This window comes from Xenopus laevis, chromosome 5S, assembly GCF_017654675.1.
Source record: "Xenopus laevis strain J_2021 chromosome 5S, Xenopus_laevis_v10.1, whole genome shotgun sequence".
Lineage (NCBI taxonomy): Eukaryota > Metazoa > Chordata > Amphibia > Anura > Pipidae > Xenopus > Xenopus laevis.
The window spans coordinates 103281484-103303051 of NC_054380.1; the positions used below are offsets into that span (position 1 = coordinate 103281484).

The following is a 21568-nucleotide window of genomic DNA, read 5'->3' on the forward strand; positions in this document are numbered from 1 at the left end:
TTATTTTTCAATGGAAATGTTATCAGTTAAAAAACTCAAAAATTTACCAAGCTGGAATGTTTGCCAAATTATTAAAAAACATATCTCAAAATTTAAATTAATTAAAAACATGAAAAAAACACCATTGAATGCTGTGAAATCACATTCAACGCATCGTTTCAAAGTGACTACAAATTTTCTAAAATCTTCAAGAAACTTTAAAGATTTTAACTGAAAAAAAAAAAAACTTTTTTGAAATTTTACACCATTTCTGAAAGCATGATATTTTGTTTAAAAATATCAGTAGATTTTCTGCCAGGGTTTTTGGGGCACGCATGAATGCAATGTCTAATGATAAAATAAACAGAAAAGATTGAATGGAGCTGACAGCAAACACCCTGTAAAACCCCCAAGTCTTCTACTTTAAATATGACTTTTTTTTATCTGTATGAACTAAATAGTATGGCAAATAAAATGATCACTGAAAATTATTACATATATGTGCGTTGGCGATTTCTTGTTTTGCAAGAATTTCTTTGCTATTATAAATTATTCTGGAAGGTTTAAAAAAACAGAAAACAAACAGAGAAACCCACAAAAAAAGCCACATATTTTTTAAATAAAAAATATCTAGAAATTATTGGTACATACATCCCCCAAGTTGCAGTAATCTTGGAGTGTTACCACTGGAGGGCAGCATGACTTCACTAATGCTTCTGGGAGAGAGATAGTGACTATCTGGGAGAAAGAGTTTTCTTTTTTTATTTTCATTTTGTGTTTTAAATATGTTTAAAAACACAGTGCTAGTTAAGACTATTTAAAGAATTTTTAGCACCATTCATGAATATTAAATCATTACTAATTACCACCCGACATTAAGCTCGTTCCGAAACCCTTGCATTTCCTACTCTGGCCTATGGCAGCTATAAGTTCAATAGCACAACACAATAGTATAAAAGTGCCCTGATGTTTGCAGGAATTGACATGGTATGCTATCGACACAGATGTTACCACATATTAACTGAACTCTTCTCAGCGAATGGCTGTAGCCAGTTTGTGTGTGCCATATCCCAAAATGCATTCTCAATAAATGGAATGCATGCAGCATTTCTTAAAAGCCTATGGATCTCCCTTAAACTTGAAAGCATATTTCTCAGTAAATCTTTGTAGGAGATGGGAGGTAAAGTATGATCTTAATTTTAAAGACCCGAGAAGCTTCTCATCACATATGTTGCTAGAATGCAAAGTTTTAAGATGGACAAAAGATGCATTAGTTTGCTGTTATGTATTTCACTTTCAATTATTCTTTTAATCTGACTGCATAAAGAGGCAAAACCACAAATTTACTGAGCTAATCGAAAAGTGTTGCAGTTGTGGTTCTGAGTTATTTCGATTTATTTCTCACATTAATTACTATAATTTAAATTTTATATTTGCCTCAGGATTACCAGGTTAATGACAACGATCAAGCAGTTGCAGAAATTTGTATTACACGAATTACGACTGAGAAACAGAAGCACTTGAAAAGCACAGTGAAGTGTTAGGGGCAGATTTATCAAAGGTCGAAGTGAAAGTTCAAAGTTAAAAACTTTGAATTTCAAAGTAATTTTTGGGTACTTCGACCATCGAATAGTCCAACTTCGATTCGAAGGTGAAAAAAACTTTGAAATTCGAATATCAAAATTTATCATGTACTGTCTCTTTAAAACTTCGACTTCGATCATTCGCCACCTAAAAGCTGCCAAAATGCTGTTTTAGCCTATGGGGGACCTCCTAGAACCTGCTTGGAGGCAATTGGGGGAGTTTGGGAGATCGAAGGTCGAAGTTAAAAAACTTCGAATCGAGGTAGCGCTACTTTGAATCATATGAATAGAAGTAGACCCACTTCGACCACCATTCAGTTTGTCTTTTTGAATTCGAAGTTCGAAGTTTTTTTTAACTTCAAACTTCGACCTTTGATAAATCTGCCCCTTAGTGTCACTTTGGGAATCCTGCATGGAACTTAATCTGATATCAGGCAGCTCTCTTGGGGGCATATTTACTGAAAGGTGAATATGAAAATTTGAAGTTTCACCAAAAATGAAGATTTCCCTCAACATCGCCAATATACTAAAAGGAGACTACACCAAGGGGCAGATTCACTAAGGGTCGAATTTCGAAGTAAAAAATACTTCGAAATTCGACCCTCGAATTGAAATCCTTCGACTTCGAATATCAAAGTCGAAGGATTTAGCGCTAAACGTTTGTTCGATCGATCGAAGGATTTTTCGTTCGATTGAACGATTAAATCCTTCGAATCGAACGATTCGAAGGATTTTAATCCAACGATCGAAGGAAAATCCTTCGATCAAAAAAAGTTTAGCAAGCCTATGGGGACCTTCCCCATAGGCTAACATTGACTTCGGTAGGTTTTATCTGCCGAAGTAGGGGGTCGAAGTTTTTTTTAAAGGGAAAGAACTTCGACTATCGAATGGTCGAATAGTCGAACGATTTTTCGTTCGAATCGTTCGATTCGAAGTCGAAGGTCGTAGTCGAAGGTCGAAGTAGCCCATTCGATGGTCGAAGTACCCAAAAAATACTTCGAAATTCGAAGTATTTTTCATTCGAATCCTTCACTCGAGCTTAGTGAATCGGCCCCCAAATATTGGAGAACTAACTTTGCAGTGGTGGAAATTCCCTTGAAAATTCTCCAATTTACTAAGAGCATTTTTTTTGTGAAATACCATTAAAAAGAGAGAGCAGCCACTTAAAGTCCCCTTAAAGTCACTGGGGGGTCATTTTTAAACACTGGGAAATTAGCCTGTGGGTAGTAACCCATGGTAACCAATCAAATGTTTACATTCAGTGTTCCACCTGCAGCTGGTAGAATAAAATCTAATTACTGATTGGTTGCTATGGGTTACTGCCCAGGTGCAAATTTGCTTAGTTTTTAAATGAGACCCACTGACTAACTAAGAGTTATATAGCTGAAAAGCAGGAAGTTTATTTTTGGCTAACAAACTATATCAGATAAAAAAAAAATTAATTTTGCACAGCCTTTCTGTTTACCCAGTTTTTATTTTTACACTGAACGGTTCCTTTAAGGCTCCTGTGACAATGCCTGTTAGTTGTGATGGCTTTGAGCTTTTTTTCTGTCTGGAAAGATACAGTCAGCTGGTAGATATCTTAAGTCATTATTTGTTATCATCGTTCATATGGTGAACAGATGGGCCCTTATGTACTTCACTCTTGGTTCCCGCAGATGGGATGTAAGTTCCCTGTTCACACATTTAAACATCTTGTTTCCACCTACTAGTCAAAAAGCTGTTGGTGTGTTTCCATGGTAAGATATTCTCCACTGTATTAGGTGGCTGACAACATGATGGTAAAACAGCACGGCACAAATCTACAGTACATTTACTTTGAAAAAAACATTTGGAGCAGGCACTCAAATGAAGGCAATCTTCCACCAGGCAGATAAATTCAAAGTGAAGAGTTTATTGTGTCCACAGCCGTACACGTTTCGTGATAAACACTTTATCATAATGAGCCTATGATTGTGTGTTTATAATGAAACGCGTAAGGCTGTGGACACAATAAACTCTTCACTTTGAATTTATCTGCCTGGTGGAAGATTGCCTTCATTTGAGTGCCTGCTCCAAATGTTTTTTCCGGTTTGTCCGCTCTCCATGCTGAGGGCTCAGAGCGATGAACCTGGGCCTCTTCCCTTGGGGTATATTTATCAAAGAGTGAAGTTAATAGTGAAGTTCCGCCACTCCATTAATTTCTATGGGATTTTTATAGGCGTATTTATCAAAGGGTGAACTTTCACCCATTGATAAATACGCCTTTCAAAATCCCATAGAAATGAATTGAGAGCTGCGGAATTTCACTCTTTCATAAATTTACCCCCTTGTGTGGTGAGTTATCTACTTCTATTTGCAGACCCTAAACTACAGTTTTATTATTGCAACATTACAAAATCTTATTGCAACATTGTTACTTTACATAATTTACAATTTCATTGTTGCTTTTAGTGTCATTATTCAAGCAATTTGAAACCACTGTTACTCTGTCCACTTACCATTATCAAGTACCAAAATTTAAGTACAGCATTATCGTAACAGAAATAAGCCAGTTTTTGAATCTAGTCTCCTGTAACAAATGACTCACCATTACTTGGTACGGCAGGAGATCCATTAATCAAGACTAGCTGTCTGTCTGAATCTTCTGTAAAAGAAATTTAAAGTTAGCAAATTTTCACCAACTAGAGGAAGCATGACAGGTTAAGCTGTTCGTTCATCCCCTTAGGGTAAGTAATATCTAAACGTCTGATCCACCGTGCTTCTCTTTGGAGCAACTGAGTGTTCCTATCACCCCCTTTAGGTGATTTGGTTACAACTTCTAAGACTTTCCATTTTAGACGTTATGTTTGGCATTGGCGAAGTGTCTAGATACAGAGTTATCCGTATAAGTGTTTGCCTGGAAATTGCAAATTGCATTCTTATGCTCTTTAATTCTAGTGTTTAACGGTCTTATAGTTGCGCAAGTAGCGTAAGGCATCAGTTTTATTTCTTTTCCTGTTGGATGATTTATGTAGGCTCAGTTCATAATTGAATTGCAGTAATTACAGCTCATGCAAGGAAAGATGCCTACCTTTGGTGTACTTTAAAGGGTAAGGAGACACAGGCAGATTAGGGGAGATTAGTTGCCTCACTTCGGAAAATGAAGAGCCGCGAGTGCCTTCCCACTGGCAATTTTTCATTATAACCGGCGGGAAGGTAGGGGAAGGCAGTTCGGGGAGATTGTCACCCCGAAGAAGAGGCAATCTAATCTCCCCGAATCTGTCCTTACCCTTAAATATGCTCCCTTCATTTTTGGGCCAGAGGTGGGGCAAAGTATATCTCACAAAGACCTACCCCTTTTATGAGTGTCTCCTGCTTTTTCCTTAATAAATCTTGATGGGCTATTTTTTGGACTTATTTTTCTACTTTAGAAAGTTTACCTTTAGGGTATCCTCTATCTTGGAAACTCTTAGTTAATTCTTTGACTGCTTGGTTATAGGCAGCATCAGTAGATGCAATCTTTCAAGCTCTCATATACTGGCCCTTAGGAATAGCACAAGAGACACTGATATATTAACCTTTATCAGTAAATATGACAGATGCAGTAAAATTATTGATAATGTTATTAAAAATTACTGGCCAATATTACAGCATGATTCAAATTTTGGATTGATTCTCTCCAAACCACCACGTTTGCCTCTCGGTTTAATAAATCCCCAAAAATTAGATTTTTACAGGAAAAATGCAGATTTTATAGTAAAAAAAAACAAAATTTTTTTTTGAGTTTTTGGCATTCAGACTTTAATAAATAACCCCCTGTGACTCCAGTGCCTTGACAGCCACTTTTGTGGTGCTTTCTGACTTTCTCCACTAAGTTTCTTATATGGAATTTCCAGGGTTCCCTGTGAGGTTGGAGGTAAGAGTGGGTGCAGCTCTTGCCTTTTGTTTCAGGAGCAAGTTAACGGCTAGGTCTGCAAGGTGTTCTGCCAGGGGATGATTGAGCCACACCCTTATGCTCAACAGCCTGCTGATATTATATCAGTGTACAATGCCATGTTTAGATTTTGCTTATCAAATTCTGTCCTGCTGACCCCAAGCATGCCTGTTAAACCATGTAGAAAGCAGGGGCAGAAATATAGGAATTTCACTGATTTAGAGTTCAACCACATAAAGGCTGTTGGATGGAATGTTCAGTTCTAAGTTCATTACTGCAGACTATGTTGCACTTCATTAGCTCCAGATAATCAGCAAAAATCCCTACACAAAGAACTATAGTCAGTCTTTCTGCTCGTAAACAGCACAGTTTGTTTATTAAATGGCTCTGTAGTGCCATGCATAGAAATGAATGTTATTCTGTTTAAAGAAGCCAAACGCTAAGAAATGTTGACATTCTATTTGCTTATTTCCTACATATAAACATTTATAATTATAATGTCACTGAAATACTGATGTCATCTTTGCTGTGTGGGTATAACTGTGTTCTGCAACATCTATTCACAGAATTATAACAGACCAACAGTTATGTTATTTGCCATCCCAGTAGCTGTGAAATTCCTCCAAAGAGGCAAGAAGGAGCTGTGTAGAAATATGTTAAGTTAGATATCACTGGCAGCCAAAGTTGACTGAAGAAGCAGATCACATGGAAGCAAATGTTAGCAGCATTCTTCAAGGTACAGATTTTTAAGAAAAGTTATTTTGCTGAGATGCTGATAATCATTGACGGTGTAAATGAAGTCAGTTATTTGCTAAATATGAGTATGCCACTGCTTGGGCTGTCTGCCATTGAAGTGAAGGCAACCTCTGTTGACAACAGATTCCAGTATGAAAACAAGCCGCTAACAAGCAGTTGTCATTTAAGTGCATGGCAGGCAGCCCAAGTGGTTACAGGTGTTTATCCACTACCAGAAATGTGGCAAATATCTGGTTTGGCATTGTCTTAAAGTATAGGATTTGATACGCTCCATATTTTAAGAGGGGAGCGACTGTAAAAAACAGGCCAAAGTTTTAGGGATTGTTCACCTATATAGCAGCTTTGTTTATCCAATCAGAATGTGCAGTTACAGTGACCGGTTACCCAAAAAAGTTCAAGTTAGGACTTTTGCAGCCAATCCCGCTCAAAAAAAGGAAAACTCGCCAGCTTTTTTTGAACTTTAATGCATTTTCCGAACACAGGATATGATGTAAATGACAGAAGATTGAGGAAGATCTAGCTTCTTTTTAGCACTTCGTCTGGTCTGAGGTGGCAAAGTCAACTCTGGAGAAAGAGGTAACATTCAGTAAAATCCGCACTTTAGTGAATTTGCGGAGAAATGATCGTTGCCTAGCGATAGAGTGCGAATGAACGTTATCGATGGTCCTGTTCAATAGCAAATTGGCACCTGCGCCTGTTAGAGAATTGGCGATGTCCCTGCGGGTGGCAACGCTAGCGAAAAGTTGCTAGTGTTAGGCACTTCACCCTTTAGTGAATCTGCCCCCAAAAGTGTGGCTGAGTAAAATTAACACAATTAGGGGGTTATGTAATAAAAGGCCCTAAGTTTGCCCAGGAGCAGTAACCCATAGCAACCAATCAGCAGGTAGCATTTACTGGTCACCTGTTTAAAAGCAAACATCTTATTGGTTGCTATGGGTTACTGCTACTGAGCAAACTTAGTGCCTTTTATTACATATGGGGGTTAATGTGCAAAAAACATCCATTCAAGGTCCAAAGCCATTCCTTGTGTCTCCCTGCCTTCTGTTACAAATTTTGCCGCAAGGGACCCCTGGAACTTTGGCACCATTGAAGACGGTGGTGGTTGCTTTAATCTTTCCACATTGGCCTTACACCTAAATATCGCACATGTCACTTTAACTTGCAGGTTGTTTGGGGGTTCATATCTACCTAAATTGACTGATGGGATGCAGCCTGGTGAATGCCTGACCCCAGAGTATTTTTGCTTTGAAGTTCCAATATGATTTCTAGTAAATACCCACCCTTCCATGGTATGGATATTATGGTTTGGAGGTTATTTTTCTTTGTTGATATATATCAGAGGTCCAGCATCTCAGCATAAACAGAAGTGTCCACTGCAGTTCCACAGTCTATACTATCTTTAGTTCTATTTGCTTCTTAGTATATTTATTTTTAGTTCTTGAGTTGATGTTGCTTCCTTCCAGTGAAAGTTTGGAACACACTTTTCAACATGCTTCAGCACTAGTACTTTTTCCCTGCAGGGAGTTGCATCTAAAACCACTTTCATTAAAGGTTCTTTGCACTCTTTGCATTTCCGTATACTGTAGTTGCACTCAGAGGTGATCAGTCCTTTCTCCCTTCTGTCCAAATTGAGTGCCACTTCACCATTTGATCCATGGTGCTGTGGGAACCCTGGAGTTGCCATCACCTCTTGACCAGGCGGTAGTCCAGGGCGCCGTCAGCACAGTTGTGTTATAAGTATCGGAAACAGATGTCACTTGTACTCCTAACACCAGAAATTATGCCAGACAGACTTCTAAAATACTTGGCACAACTTTACCAAATTTATAATGAAGTTCAAGATCAATTTTGTGTATTTTGACAGTTCAGGTGCAGGGTAATTGAGTCTGATTCAATGCCCACATTGTGTGCTCAATGTCATATAAAAAATCAGCATTGTGGGAGAAAAAAATAGATGCAACTTCATTTGTGCTTGTTTGGCTGCGTCCAAAATTGCACTTTGTTTACAGTATTAGGTTAAGTGAATGTGCCCTAGAGTCTTTCTTTTAAAGGAACAGTAATATCAAAAAATAATGAAAGCATTTTAAAGTAACAAAAATATAATGTAGTGTTGCCCTGCACTGGTAAAACTGCTGTGTTTGCTTCAGAAACACTAATATTGCTTATTTAAATAAGCAGCTGTGTAGCAATGGGGGCAGCCATTCAAAGGAAAAAAAAGCTCAGGTTACACAGTAGATAGCAGATAAGCTCTGTAGAACATACTGGTGTTATCTATTTAACCTGTGCCATATAGCCTTTTTTCAATTGCCGCCATTGCTACACAGCAGCTTGTTTATATGAACTATAGTAGTGTTTCTGATGCAAACAGATGTTTTACCAGTGCAGGGAAACATATGATATTTCCATTACTTTAAAACACTTTCATTTTTTGGTGTTGCTGTTCCTTTTATTCCAAGATATAACCCTGTATCCTCTCAATAGATCAATTGGTTAATAAGGAAGAAAATGTGCCAGTGTAAACAGTCTCAGGTTTGCCAGATAATCAGTAGTCATTTTGTTAGTTAATGGGCCCCAGATTTTTCTCAAATTTATCTGAGCACTCTTTGCTCAAATAGGTCAACATATAGAGGCGGAGGGCCTCTTTTATTAGAGATTTACAAAGTAGGCACAATAGGCCACTTCCAGAATAGGATTATCTACTTTCCTAGCATAAAAGTATTAAAACCTCAGTAGGATATTTTGTCACCTGCTCGAAACTATCTTCTACAGAATAACATAGTGAGTCATCTTGAAAAAAGAAACGTCTATCTAGTTCAACCTTTTAAGTCTGTATATAACCTGCCTTACCTATAGTTCTTAACTAAACCAGGAGGCATTCTTCTGGGTATTGGACATTTGGCCTGTCTAAAGTTTTTACTAAAAATTAACCACTGTCCCCCAAAATCAAGCTACCATAGGGCAGGCCAAGAAAACAGGAACATATCTGGGCTCTCTTCATATTTAAGCCTAACACTCCCATTTGAGCTGCCATCAGTGTACTTTAGGTTTTTCGCTTTTGTAAGCAGTAATGTTTTGACTGTAAATCGATCACTAGCTGCATTTAGTTGTACCCAATTAATTTTAACACATGCTTTCATACATATTTGGTATTTCAACTAAAAGTGTCACGAGAGGTTTGTGAAATTGCAACAGGGCATCTGGTCACAATGAGCTTCACAATGAGCTTTGCATCCCCATTCTGCTGTAGTTGCACTGGCCTGGAACTACCCTGAGAGCAGTTGCATGAGATATGACCAAAAGTTTATTCCTGGGTTGGGTTTTCATCTAAGAATGGCATCCAGTGGCATAAGGTATCACTCATTTATCATTTATTTGTTGTGATTTACAGTTGCAACAGCATTCAGTTTGAGTGCACCAAGAATTGTATAATCACCAGCACATTCCTAAACACAAGTTTTAGTGACTTATTAGCCTGGGTTAGTCTTTTACTTCATGGGATCTAGTCTAAATTAAAACAAAAGTTTAGTCTTTAGAGTTTACACCAGTTTTAACAGTAAAAATCTTTGACATATTGAGGGTCAAGTAATTTAAATTTAAGATTGTGTACCATCTGTGGGTATCTGTTTTAACAACCTCCAACTGGTTTGTAGGAGAAGCCATTTTCTGTGGAATACATGACAGGTTTAAGTTTGTAGTATAAGGCTTATTGGATCAATGTAATAATGTCACTTTTGGCGAGACCACGTACAGTTTCTATTTCTAGTTATCAAATAACCACAACTCTCATCAAAGTAAAAAAAGCCATTTAAATTTATTTTTCTTCTTGCTTAAAAAAAACATTTGTAATCACAAAAACTCTTAATATAAGGAAACTGATTACACTGTGAAATAGTCATCCATATACTGTATATATTTGTTTCATTATTACAGTAAATCTTGTGTTCCTGTTATTAATATTGAAATTACTGTAAGTTGTAATTAGGGAAGTCAAATATGTCATCGTCCAACAGTTATGAGCTATGAGCTGTACCCTTTGTCTCACATTGGCCAAGGATGCTAGGAATTAGTTTTCTCAACAGCTGGAGAGCTAAGGGTTCTAGACTATGGAGGTCCAACTTGCAGGAAACTGTAGTTTTACATTTGCTGCAGACCATTACATTTCCTTGCTCTTAGTTAAGCATTTTTTTAAATAAAAACTGTGAAAAATCTCCAATATTATTTTTGTATGAGATTCCGGAACACCTATGATGATTTGTTTGTGATAGAGTCTGCTAAAATTCTAATGTACAACTTTACAAAAATACAGTAGTTTTATTGCAATTCTAGCACATTTAATTTACAATATAATACAGTAGCATATACTTACACATATAAAGGTGGATTAAAACAAGTGGTTATTGTTAGGTTTAAGGTTTATAAAATGTATTTTTAGCTTTATATCTGCATTCACATTAAAGAGAAATACCAAGGACAGTATGATCTAAATATCTAGGTTGGCTTTGCCAGAATTTAGTACCGTTCATATTTATTTTAACATTTTTTTAAAGGAATTTGGGTTAAGGAAGAAGAGGTGAGCTCAGTGTTATGGTGCTTATTGGTTCTTGTTGAACAGATAAATCAAATTATCATCTTTATTAAGTTACAAAAATGTAAGGTTTAAATAAGACATAGCTCAATGCATTCAGTATAAGTTACGGTTATATTAAAAAACAACCAAACTAATGAATGTACTGAGCACCCCCATAAAGTAGGATTTCTGTTGTTCCCCACCCAACAATATTTCCTCGAACGCTGCAACCTTGCTCTGTTCCAGTCAATGTAACCTCCTCATCACTGAGTTCTTTGTCCCACAAATTGAAACCTGCAATCTTTCCAGAAAAGGATAATGATTCATCAAATCCTCCTCCCACACAACAACCATTTTTTTCTTGGCCAAGCTGGAAAATGCCACGGTTGGGGATTTCATGACCTTTTGCAATGTCATAAGATGTAACTCTGTTGTTTCCATTTACCCATAGTGTTGCCTTGCCATTTTCAGAGCTCCATGTACCACACACATGTGTCCAGTTACTGGGTTCAATCACATTGTCTGCTGTTACCTTATTCTGGTCACCCCCTATAACCAGGACAGACGACTGGTGATTCAGATACAACTGGATTTCATAAGGGTTTCTTTTGGTGCCGTAGGAAAAGACAATAGTTTTGTCCAAGGCTTCTGTTACTTTAACCCACACACAGAACGAGAAGGCCTGGAGAGTCATGTCTGCAGGATGCACACTCGCATATATTTTTGGTGATCTCATTGGGAATAATATTGCCATTTCACAGCCTAAAAAAAGGAAAAAACATAATGAAGTATAAAGACAAATATACAATTTTGTCACATTGAAGAAAAATACTTAGTATTTATTGGCAGAGATGTAGTAAGTCACATACTTGAAAACATACAAAACACAATGTTTAATTGTACCTCCTATCTGCACTGTGCAGTTTAATAATTAATACTTTCAGGTACGCTTCACCTTATGTTACTCTACACAAATTCAAAATCTGCTTTTCTAGTTGTGAGGCCTCTTCAGACCAAATTATATTGCAGAAACATATTATCTTGCCCCAAGAGATTCAGTACTTATTTTTCTACATACATTTTTTATTACAGTTTGGAATTAATAGTCATTAATTTAATCTAGAATCTAGAATGAGTGATTATATTGGATTATGCTAATAAACTTTAGTTAATACCAAAAGGATTTAGCAATAATCCTTCATAGGGTCATTACATTTACTAGTCATGGTAACAATATTGCTCATACATTATAGGGTGTAAGCTCTGCCTAAGCACCAGCTGATTCTTCACCAGAGCATCAGATTTAAGTCAACAACTGGGTATTATCCTTAAATAAAATGCTGTTAACTTTAAAAATTACACTTTTAATTGAGCTCCTCATAGATTCTTTATGGTACATTGTCTGATACATGTCCTACGTGTCTGTGCCCTAAAGCACAGAATGGAAGCCAATCTAAAGTAAAGTTCTGCCTTTACTTTTCTGCCTGTAGTTACCTGAAAAGTCCATCTAACTTCCTATTGACTGCCATTCTACTGTGCAAGAGAGCCACAGACTTAAACAGTCTAGATAAGCAACCAATAGGAGCAGCCAATTGGAAGTGGAATGGCTGGGTATTGCAAGTAGGGTATTGCAATAGCAAATACTTGTTTATGACACAATTTACCCCTTTAAATGTCTAAAATGAAGCAACTACTGTTTTTCTAGAACTGATAATGATAACAGATAATATAGATTGACTGCAGTTTAGTTACTTTCTGTAAGCCATGAATCAGTTGCCTGTTCATTTTGACCTATGACTCCTTTATTGGTAGACATTCTACCCAGCTAAAGCCTTTCAATAATCTCTTAAATACTGCCTACTGGATTAGCGCCCATGTAACATATGTATATATCAGTTCTCATTAGGCATGTTTTTGTAAAGCACTGCGTATCTTGACAGCGCTATATAAATAAATGATGATGATGATTGTGACTTTTGAAATGTTTTTATTGTGGCATTTGTGTGTAGATGGAAATGGGGTACTGTTTGTTTTAGAAAAAAGTTATGGTATCCATGTCTGTCTCTCTACTGGTTGTTTCTTGTATAAAAGACTGTTTCCTGTGGCAGATATTTAAGCCCATGAATAAATGCCGTAATGACAGGAAACATATAGGGCCTGTGGGAAATGTTCGCTTTTTATTTATCAACAAATAAAAGTAAGATTTTTACTGTATTTTTGAGGCCCTTAGGTTTTTCACAGAGTGCCTGAAGCCCACATTAAACTAATGCTACTGGATTAGTGCCCATGCTAGTGTCAAAATGTCAACTTGCCAGCTGCTCCCTGGCACACAGGAAGAAAATAACATGTTCACTCATACTACTGCAAAATGCCAACTTTATGAACAGATAGACAGCTGAGAGCTGTTTTTCACATAATACAGGTATAGAACCCCTAATCTGGAAACTAATTTTCCATAAATTATGGGAAGGCCTTCTCCCATAGGGGCAAATTCACTAAGAGTCGTAGTTGCGCCAGGCGTAACTTTGCCGCATTTCGCCACACTTCGCCAGGCGTAGTTTCGCCAGCACTCCGCAAATTCACTAAAATCCAAAGTTGCGCTCAGGGGTAGCGTAAGGTTGCGAAGTTGCGCTAGCGTTGATTCGCTAAGTGAAGCGAAGTTACGCTAGCGATGGTTAATTTGCATACTGCGCCAAATTCAAATTTCAATGGAGGAATACGTACAATCACTACAAATCCCTGGGAAACCTTCAAAACATCAAATAAAAATTTTTTTTTGCCCTACACATGTGCCCACTGTATAGTTAAGTTGCCATGAGTCAGGAAATGTAGGGGGGAAGGAGGGGAGCCCCGAAAATTTTTCGATCTTTTTCAGCCTATCACCCATAATATAGAAAAAACGCCAGCGTTTTTTGGGACTTAGAAAAAATTTGAACTTTTTTTGAAGCAATCCCTATCTACTCTATTGCGCTTCGCCTGGTCTGAGGTGGCGAAGGAAGTCTAGCGTAAAAGGTAGGGTTCAGTACAATGCGCGCGTTAGTGAATTTGCGTAGTTACGTCCGTTGCGCAAATTCGCCAGGCGTAAGGATGAGAAGTAACACTAGCGAATTTACACCAGCGTTCCAGTACATAAAGATCATATATCCAGACCTCACATTCTGTATAACAGAACCTATACTTGTTTCTAATTTTTCAAACTTATTATATTTTTACTTTTTGATGTTTTACATAATAAAGTTAACGTTCAAAGACTAAACATTTTGTGACACGTAGATTCAGTCAGTTATCCTTAAATAACTGGGAGATGATAAGGATCTTAGAGATTTTCTTTGTTGTTGAGAAAAAAGAAGCATTCCATTAATGGACATGCAGAGGTTCTGTGCTACAGGCCTTAAGACTGTTTCACTTCCACTATAAAGAAGCTTGTGCAAGTTAAAATTAATCAGGATTCTCAGACTGGACAAATGGCACACCTTTAACCAGTTTAGGAAAGACATGACCTTTTTTATTTGCTTGTTTAAACGTAATCTTGCTGGGTATACCCATTACATTTTCGGTCACCTTGTTCGGATAATGCTCTAAAATGTCAGGAACACCATCTGAAATAGTCAATTTAATTAGTGGGTCTTTGAGTTGATTATTATGGGCTTTCTAAAATGAAAAACAGTTCTGTAAAAGACCAATAGTGTAATTAGAAATTCCCTTAAGAGCTTCACTGGCTTTGCTCCAGCTTTTGGAGAAATTAAAACCAGTTGCAGCCGTGCCTTTGAAACTTCAATTTTGGGGCATCTGTGTAAAATTTAAAAGCATACGGTGATAGATTAGGAGATTAATGTATGTGTGTGTGTGTGTGTGTGTGTGTGTGTGTGTGTGTGTGTGTGTGTGTGTGTGTGTATGTGTGTGCCACACAGCACACATAGAATTAATGGAGCGAGAACAAAAAGGTAAAACATCAGTTAAGATATAATTTGTTTATAATTATTACTGATGCAATTGTTTTGAACTCATGTGGTCACACTTCAAAACCTGATCCAGGGATGTGAATGAAATGCAGTGAACTACAACCATCAGCATCTATAAAAACTGAACTGCAGAACCATGTAGCCTAATATCTTGTATATTGTGAAGTCCAAATATAAAGAGACATATTGAGGCATCCAGTGGGAGAACTGGCTGATAGGTCTCTAAGACATCATTACTGATTACGTTCCAGCATTATTGGCAGTAGTTTGTAAACACATTATCCTAATTAAATGCTCTTAAAATATGCTACTTTTAAACTTTTATTATGGCATAGGACTAATTCCCCCCCCCCCATCCAAAACCAGCAGCTTTATGATACTTATTATATGCATGGTAGGACTGATATATCATTTTTGCTGGATGACAATTTTTGGGTGCAAGAATGGAAAAGTCCAAATGATGGTCCTTCAGTTGGTGCCATCGTCTTGTTGAGCTAGCCAAATACTTGGATGGCTGCAGAGCGTACAGCAATGTACTTAATATAAATATGTAGCTGTCTAATGGAGAGGATCTCATGGCTATATATTTCAAGTTGTATTAAAATCCTTTGACATACAGCATGAGAAGCTCAACATGGGTAATGACATTTCTTAAAAAATACACCTATGGGTGCTCCAGACATATAGAAGAAGTATCGCTTGTAACATGTGGGGGCGCCTTTTTTAAAACAGGAGCCTTCAGTTACTTCCTGGGTCCATTCGCGGAAGGAATGAAAGAATGTCACACATTTGCTGCCACTGATAATGACTGAATCATTGGCTGTGCTTGTGTAAATTGCACCACCCACAATTGTTTTACTCTAAACTGCAATGATCTGCCTTATGATGTATAACCTGTCTCCCATATGTAGCATTTATAGGTACAACACCACTCAGTGACCAACTGCTACCAAATGTAAGAACAGCCAGTATATGATAATGAACAACAAGTATGCCAAATTTAAGCTATTTTATTCAAGGCTGGGTAGGATCACGATATGAGACACCTCATTTTCTGCATCAGTAAATCCTTATAAAGATTTTTTTGTAGCAGTTGCTAGAGATCATTGTGTAATACGTGGAGAGAAATATCTTTCTTCACCAAATGCTTCCAGTTTATATCGAAAATCATTTGGACAATGCCGTTTTGGTTCCTAAGAGAAACTGCAGGGATACATTGTAATAGGCAATGCTGGGGTTGAGGTTTTATGAAGAAAAAATCTTCTTAGGTCTACCGATCACCAAATCTTGGGAGGAAGATCTGATTTGTATGCATTTAGTGAAACTACACCTATATTGTGTACCTAGTACCCCCAGGAATTTGGTCAGCTGTTTCTGTTAATATACACCTGTTGAGTGAGTTTCCTACTCTAAATCACACACACTATATTAATAAAGATAACCCTCTAGTAGTAATATATCACAACAAATCATGCTGCTTTTGCAGGATAATAATTTATGCCTGCATTGTTTATATTTGTTTGGAAGGGGTATATAGTTGTTTTCAGATCCCAACTGGCATTCTGTTAACTGTTGATGGATGGAATTGTTGGCTTTAGGAACCCCCCACCCCACCCCTCAAAATGTAATATTAATTCTAAATGTAATTTGTCATCCTATATACTAACCGAAGGCCTATCTATGTCCCGAGTGGAGGGGAGGCAGATGCGCACGCAACTTCGGTTAGGATCTATGAGATGCGCGCGCAACTTCAGCCGAAAGACATAGATGCGGCCTTCGATTAGCAGATGTGCTGGAAGGTTAGGATCAGAACAGGTTAGGATCGGGGAGGCAGATGCGCTGGAAGGTTAGGATCTAGGGAGGCAGATGCGCTCACCGTCTCCTTCTGCCTCCCGCCGCCTCTTCTTTCCTGCTCACTCAGGCGGCGACCGCTGGAAGGTTAGGATCTAGGGAGGCAGATGCGCTCACCGTCACACTAGGGGAACCGGTTGCGTACCTGCACGAAAGTCTGTATAAGCGTCGGCCATCTTGCTACTCCTCTGCGACTTTGTCATCCGCCCACTGCCAAATCCGCCCACTAAAGTCTGTATAAGCGTCGGCCATCTTGCTACTCCTCTGCGCGTTTGTCATCCGCCCACTAAAGTCTGTATAAGCATCGGCCATCTTGCTACTCCTTTGCAAGTTTGTCTAATGGCGGCGCTAGCGTCACTCTAGGAGGGGAACCGGTTGCGTACCTGCACGAAAGTCTGTATAAGCGTCGGCCATCTTGCTACTCCTCTGCGACTTTGTCATCCGCCCACTGCCAAATCCGCCCACTAAAGTCTGTATAAGCGTCGGCCATCTTGCTACTCCTCTGCGAGTTTGTCATCCGCCCACTAAAGTCTGTATAAGCGTCGGCCATCTTGCTACTCCTTTGCAAGTTTGTCTAATGGCGGCGCTAGCGTCACTCTAGGAGGGGAACCGGTTGCGTACCTGCGTGGGTGGCCATTTTTTAGCAAAACGGGCTATATTATCTCCAAAAAATATTGATGTTGACATGATAAACAACCAAGTGATTGCATTACTTCCTGGACAAAGCTGTGTCTTTCTGAGTACTGACTGTATTGATTCTGAAGACGAAAGTGAGAAACTTAACTTCCCATTAGAATATTTAAACACTATCAACAATGCTGGATTACCACAACACAATCTTATACTCAAAGTAGGAACAATAGTCATGCTGTTAAGAAACCTTAAGGGTAGGGGCACACGGCGCGATTTCGCCGCGATTCTGCGCTAAGCGAGTTGTCGCTGCGTTTTTTAAGCCGAAATAGCTTTGCTAACTTTGGCGCTGGCGTCAATGCAAATCGCGGCAAAATCGCTGCGCTAATTCACACGCGGCGATTCGTTTTCTATTGTCGTCCGAAGTTGCCTCGCTGAGCGTTTCCGGGCGACAGTAGAAAAAGAATCGCCGCGTGTGAATTAGCGCAGCGATTTCGCCGCGATTTGCATTGACGCCAGCGCCAAAGTTAGCAAAGCTATTTCGGCTTAAAAAACGCAGCGACAACTCGCCCAGCGCAGAATCGCGGCGAAATCGCGCCGTGTGCCCCTACCCTAACACTAAGCAAGGTTATGTAACGGTACACGGTTGGTTGTGAAGAGCATGAGACAAAATGTTATCAAGGCAGAAGTGCTTACAGGATCCCATAGCGGTGATACTGTTTTGATTCCCAGAATTGACCTTACCAGTTCTGACCAGGAATTACCTTTTAAACTTAAACGACGACAATTCCCCATTAAGGCTGCATTTGCCATGACAATCAACAAATCACAAGGACAAACATTGGATAAAGTCGGCATTTACCTATCTGAGCCTGTGTTTGGTCATGGTCAACTTTATGTTGCATTTTCAAGAGTGCAGCGTTCATCTGATGTTAAAGTCAAGATTTTAAGTACAGCTCACCAGGGAGAACTCATTCAAGGACAGGAGAACATTTTCACAAAAAATGTTGTTTATAAAGAAATTTTTCAGTAACACTTTACTACCAATAAACTCAAAATTTAAGAATTCTAATAGCAGATAGGTAATAACAAGCAATAGGCACAGATTCACTCTACATCCCCACAAATTAGCGTCGCCAGTTGCTGCCTGGGGATGCCGAGTGAATCAGCACCCATCGCATTTTGCTGCCTCACTGTTGTTACCATTCTTTCATTAACGATTCTTTAGAGAATCGGGGGTTTACTGGTATTCCAGAAGCAAGAGACTTGCTTGTAAGAAACCTCATATGATGAAAGTTCAGCAATTAATACTTCTACTACATATACATATATACATATATATATATATATATATATATATATATATATATATATATATATATATATATATATATATATATATATATATATATATATATATATATATATACCCTGCAAGGAAAAATGTAGTGACTCAGCACATCTGGCTCACTTATTGGAGTGTCTGCAAGCATTTTGGAGGAAATGATGTTAAAAAGTTAACCAGATAGCTGCTAGCACAGTATATTATCGATATGCATTTGACAATATTGTTATTTGAACAATTGTTAGTAGCAGTATTCATGTAAGGAAACTCTAGGGCTAAACATATACTCCGTTAAAGGCTAAAGAGTGCCCTTATTTAATTATTAATTAAATGTGCACACAAATTGTAAAGCTCATCGACATAACTCTATAGATCTAAACCTGCATAAAAACAAATGCACCATCTATCTGCCAGCCATGGGGGAAATACTATTCCACCACCACCTAAAGTTAAAAGGGAATGCTGGGATGTTTAGTTCACAAAAGCAGAAATTCACATAAGCTTACCTCCTGGGAGATATTGCTGACTGATCCAGCTTTGTGTTGTCTGCAGTTTGGCAGTAGCTTGCTCCAATACTTGCAGCACAGCATCAAGAGTGGAGCGTGTATCTGCACAATTGGAGCTGTCTTCCTCTGTCCTTAAAAGCAAAGCATCTTCAATATGGCTAATCCTTTCTGATATGTTAAAGTTCAATAAAATGGCATTTTCCAGGTCAGTTTTCTTCTTGGTGTCCAGACTATTTTCCTGTCGCTGAGCTTGCTCACACTTGGATGCTAATGATCTGTTCAACTCAGTTGTAATTTTAGCATTGGCTCTCTCTATGTTGCTTGCACATGCTCCAGCAAAGTTACTGACAAACTGCAGCATTTCTGCTCTCAAGCTCTGCAGTTCCACACTAACAACTTCATTCGCAGTCTGCAGCAGCATATTCTCTCTCATCTGGGAGTTCTCTAACATCGTAAAAAGTTTGTCCCACTTTGTCAGATCTTTCATTTGGCAGTCAGAAAACACTAGAACACAAAAATACAAGTTACACTCACCTATTGTCCAGAAAGGTATTTACTTGTTGCACTTATGCAACATATGCACATTGTGTGGTATGTTTCTGTTGAATGACATGCTGAATATAGCAATGGGAATTACATGTGAGCTAGAGTAAACTGCAAATGTATAAGCATATAAAGTATTCTTACATCAAAAATTACAATTAAATTGTATCGGTAAACCTTGTTTCATTAAATAGTAAAAGAAAACTGAAATAAAGCAAAAATTATATGGGTAAATATATACTTGCCTTCTTCATTCTCTAGGATTCCATTCTCTATGTCGTTATTTAATTTAACATGGATGATTTCGTCAATCGTTAGGGCTGTGGAGAAACAGCAGACAGCACAGACTAAAATGTTTAGTGGGGTCATGAAATGAGAAATCATGATTTTGCTATTTGGCAGTGCTGTATTGTAATCCTCTTGCTGTTGTCTTTTGTTCTATAAAGGCTTCTCACAACATGCCAGAGCTTAGCTTTAGCAACACTGAGAAGGCAGCTTGTGAAAGCCCTTAATAAATGCTATGAGTGAGCCATATCAGTATTACTCAGTAGCAGCATTGTAAGCAGCCATATGATGTAATGTAATAGGAGTCATGTTAAGGGGTGGTAGGGGTGGAGGTATTGCAGTTACACAACATGGCGTGTGGTGGGTGGATGCTTCCAAGCAGGGGGAAGCATAGGGAAGTTTGCATGGGGTACTATAAATCACAGGGGAATTGTGAACACAAAAAATCAGAACTCTCTCCATCCCATATGTGCTTAACTGCTTCCTTTACCAGAAACAGCTTCTGCTCAGAGTTTGTTACTCAATGTGTACTTGTTTGTGTTTTTTCTTCATTAGTTGTTAAGGAAATGCCATCATTTGGTTCACAATGATTTAAGGAATGGACAGGAATGGCGTGTAATTTATTTTACATTTATTTTAATGAAGTTGTTTGAACATTCACTTTCTATCATTACTTTTCAAAGGCACAGAGAAGAAAGAGTTTAGCCAATTGCCAGATTTTAATAATTAGTCACAACTTTGTTGTATGTAATGTCTATACTGTATATCATATGTCTAGCATGCAACCAAAATGATCATTCTCCCGTGAGTCACTTTATTGATAACTCTCCAAAGCCTTGTTTAGATTCTTTCGCCTGGACCATTTGACCTTGAGTTTGTTATTTAATTACTAGATAATCATGGACAAGTAAAGCCCAATTTAAATCAAACATTTTAAAAAATCCATTTGGCTTATGATCACACCAGTACATCTATCTACTTATAGGCACTAGCTTTCTCACCTGATCCAGGTCCAGGTCAGAGGCAGAAGGCCTTCCCTGTGCATTGACCACATGGGACGGATGAAAAGCTCCAAACAGAAAAATTATTAATTAAAACACTTTGTTTTTTTCACAGAATGCACCTTGCCACAGGGAGGTGTAACCAATGTCACTCTAACAGAACAAAGAGTTGTACCTTTCTCACAAGGAAGGATTATCAAGTTTCTCCAAAGCCCTGTTAACTTCTTCAGGGGGCATGCAAGGGATTCCTTGCATTGCTGCACTCTGTGCCTTGCTGTAGATGTGCCATTAAATGCATTACTCCTAAGCCCAAGTGCTTGATAAACTGTGTACTGGATGGCACATGTACACTTGGACCTCTTATAAGCATTTTTGTTGGGTACCCCAGTGCAAAAACAATGGTCTGCAGACAATACAATATCCAAATGTGTAAATTTCCGCACTTCCCTCGCTTTTCCTATGACAATTCCTGCTAGATGGTGCAAAAAACTCTCTAGACGGTCGGCACACGTCAATCATAGTAATCACAGTTGAATGGAAGAGAGCAGCACAACACCAATTTGTTGCAGGTGGGGAGCTTCCCCATTTATTTTTCACCACCAAAAAATCAACGTTTCGGGGGGTTTTCACCCACCCTTCATCAGGATGAAGGGTGGGTGAAAACC

At 38.3% G+C, this 21568-nt stretch overlaps 1 protein-coding gene across 1 annotated transcript; it reads right to left on the minus strand.

Annotated features, from left to right (window-relative positions):
• Nucleotides 1-9999: 9999 nt before the first annotated feature.
• ptx3.S (pentraxin 3 S homeolog) lies at nucleotides 10000-20196 on the minus strand. The gene is made up of 3 exons (XM_018265737.2): nucleotides 19863-20196; nucleotides 19075-19578; nucleotides 10000-11542 (listed from the first exon to the last, which is right to left on the minus strand). The coding sequence occupies exons 1-3, from the start codon at nucleotides 19999-20001 to the stop codon at nucleotides 10932-10934; spliced, it is 1254 nt and encodes a 417-aa protein (XP_018121226.1). The 5' UTR covers nucleotides 20002-20196; the 3' UTR covers nucleotides 10000-10931.
• Between the last annotated feature and the right edge of the window lie 1372 nt (nucleotides 20197-21568).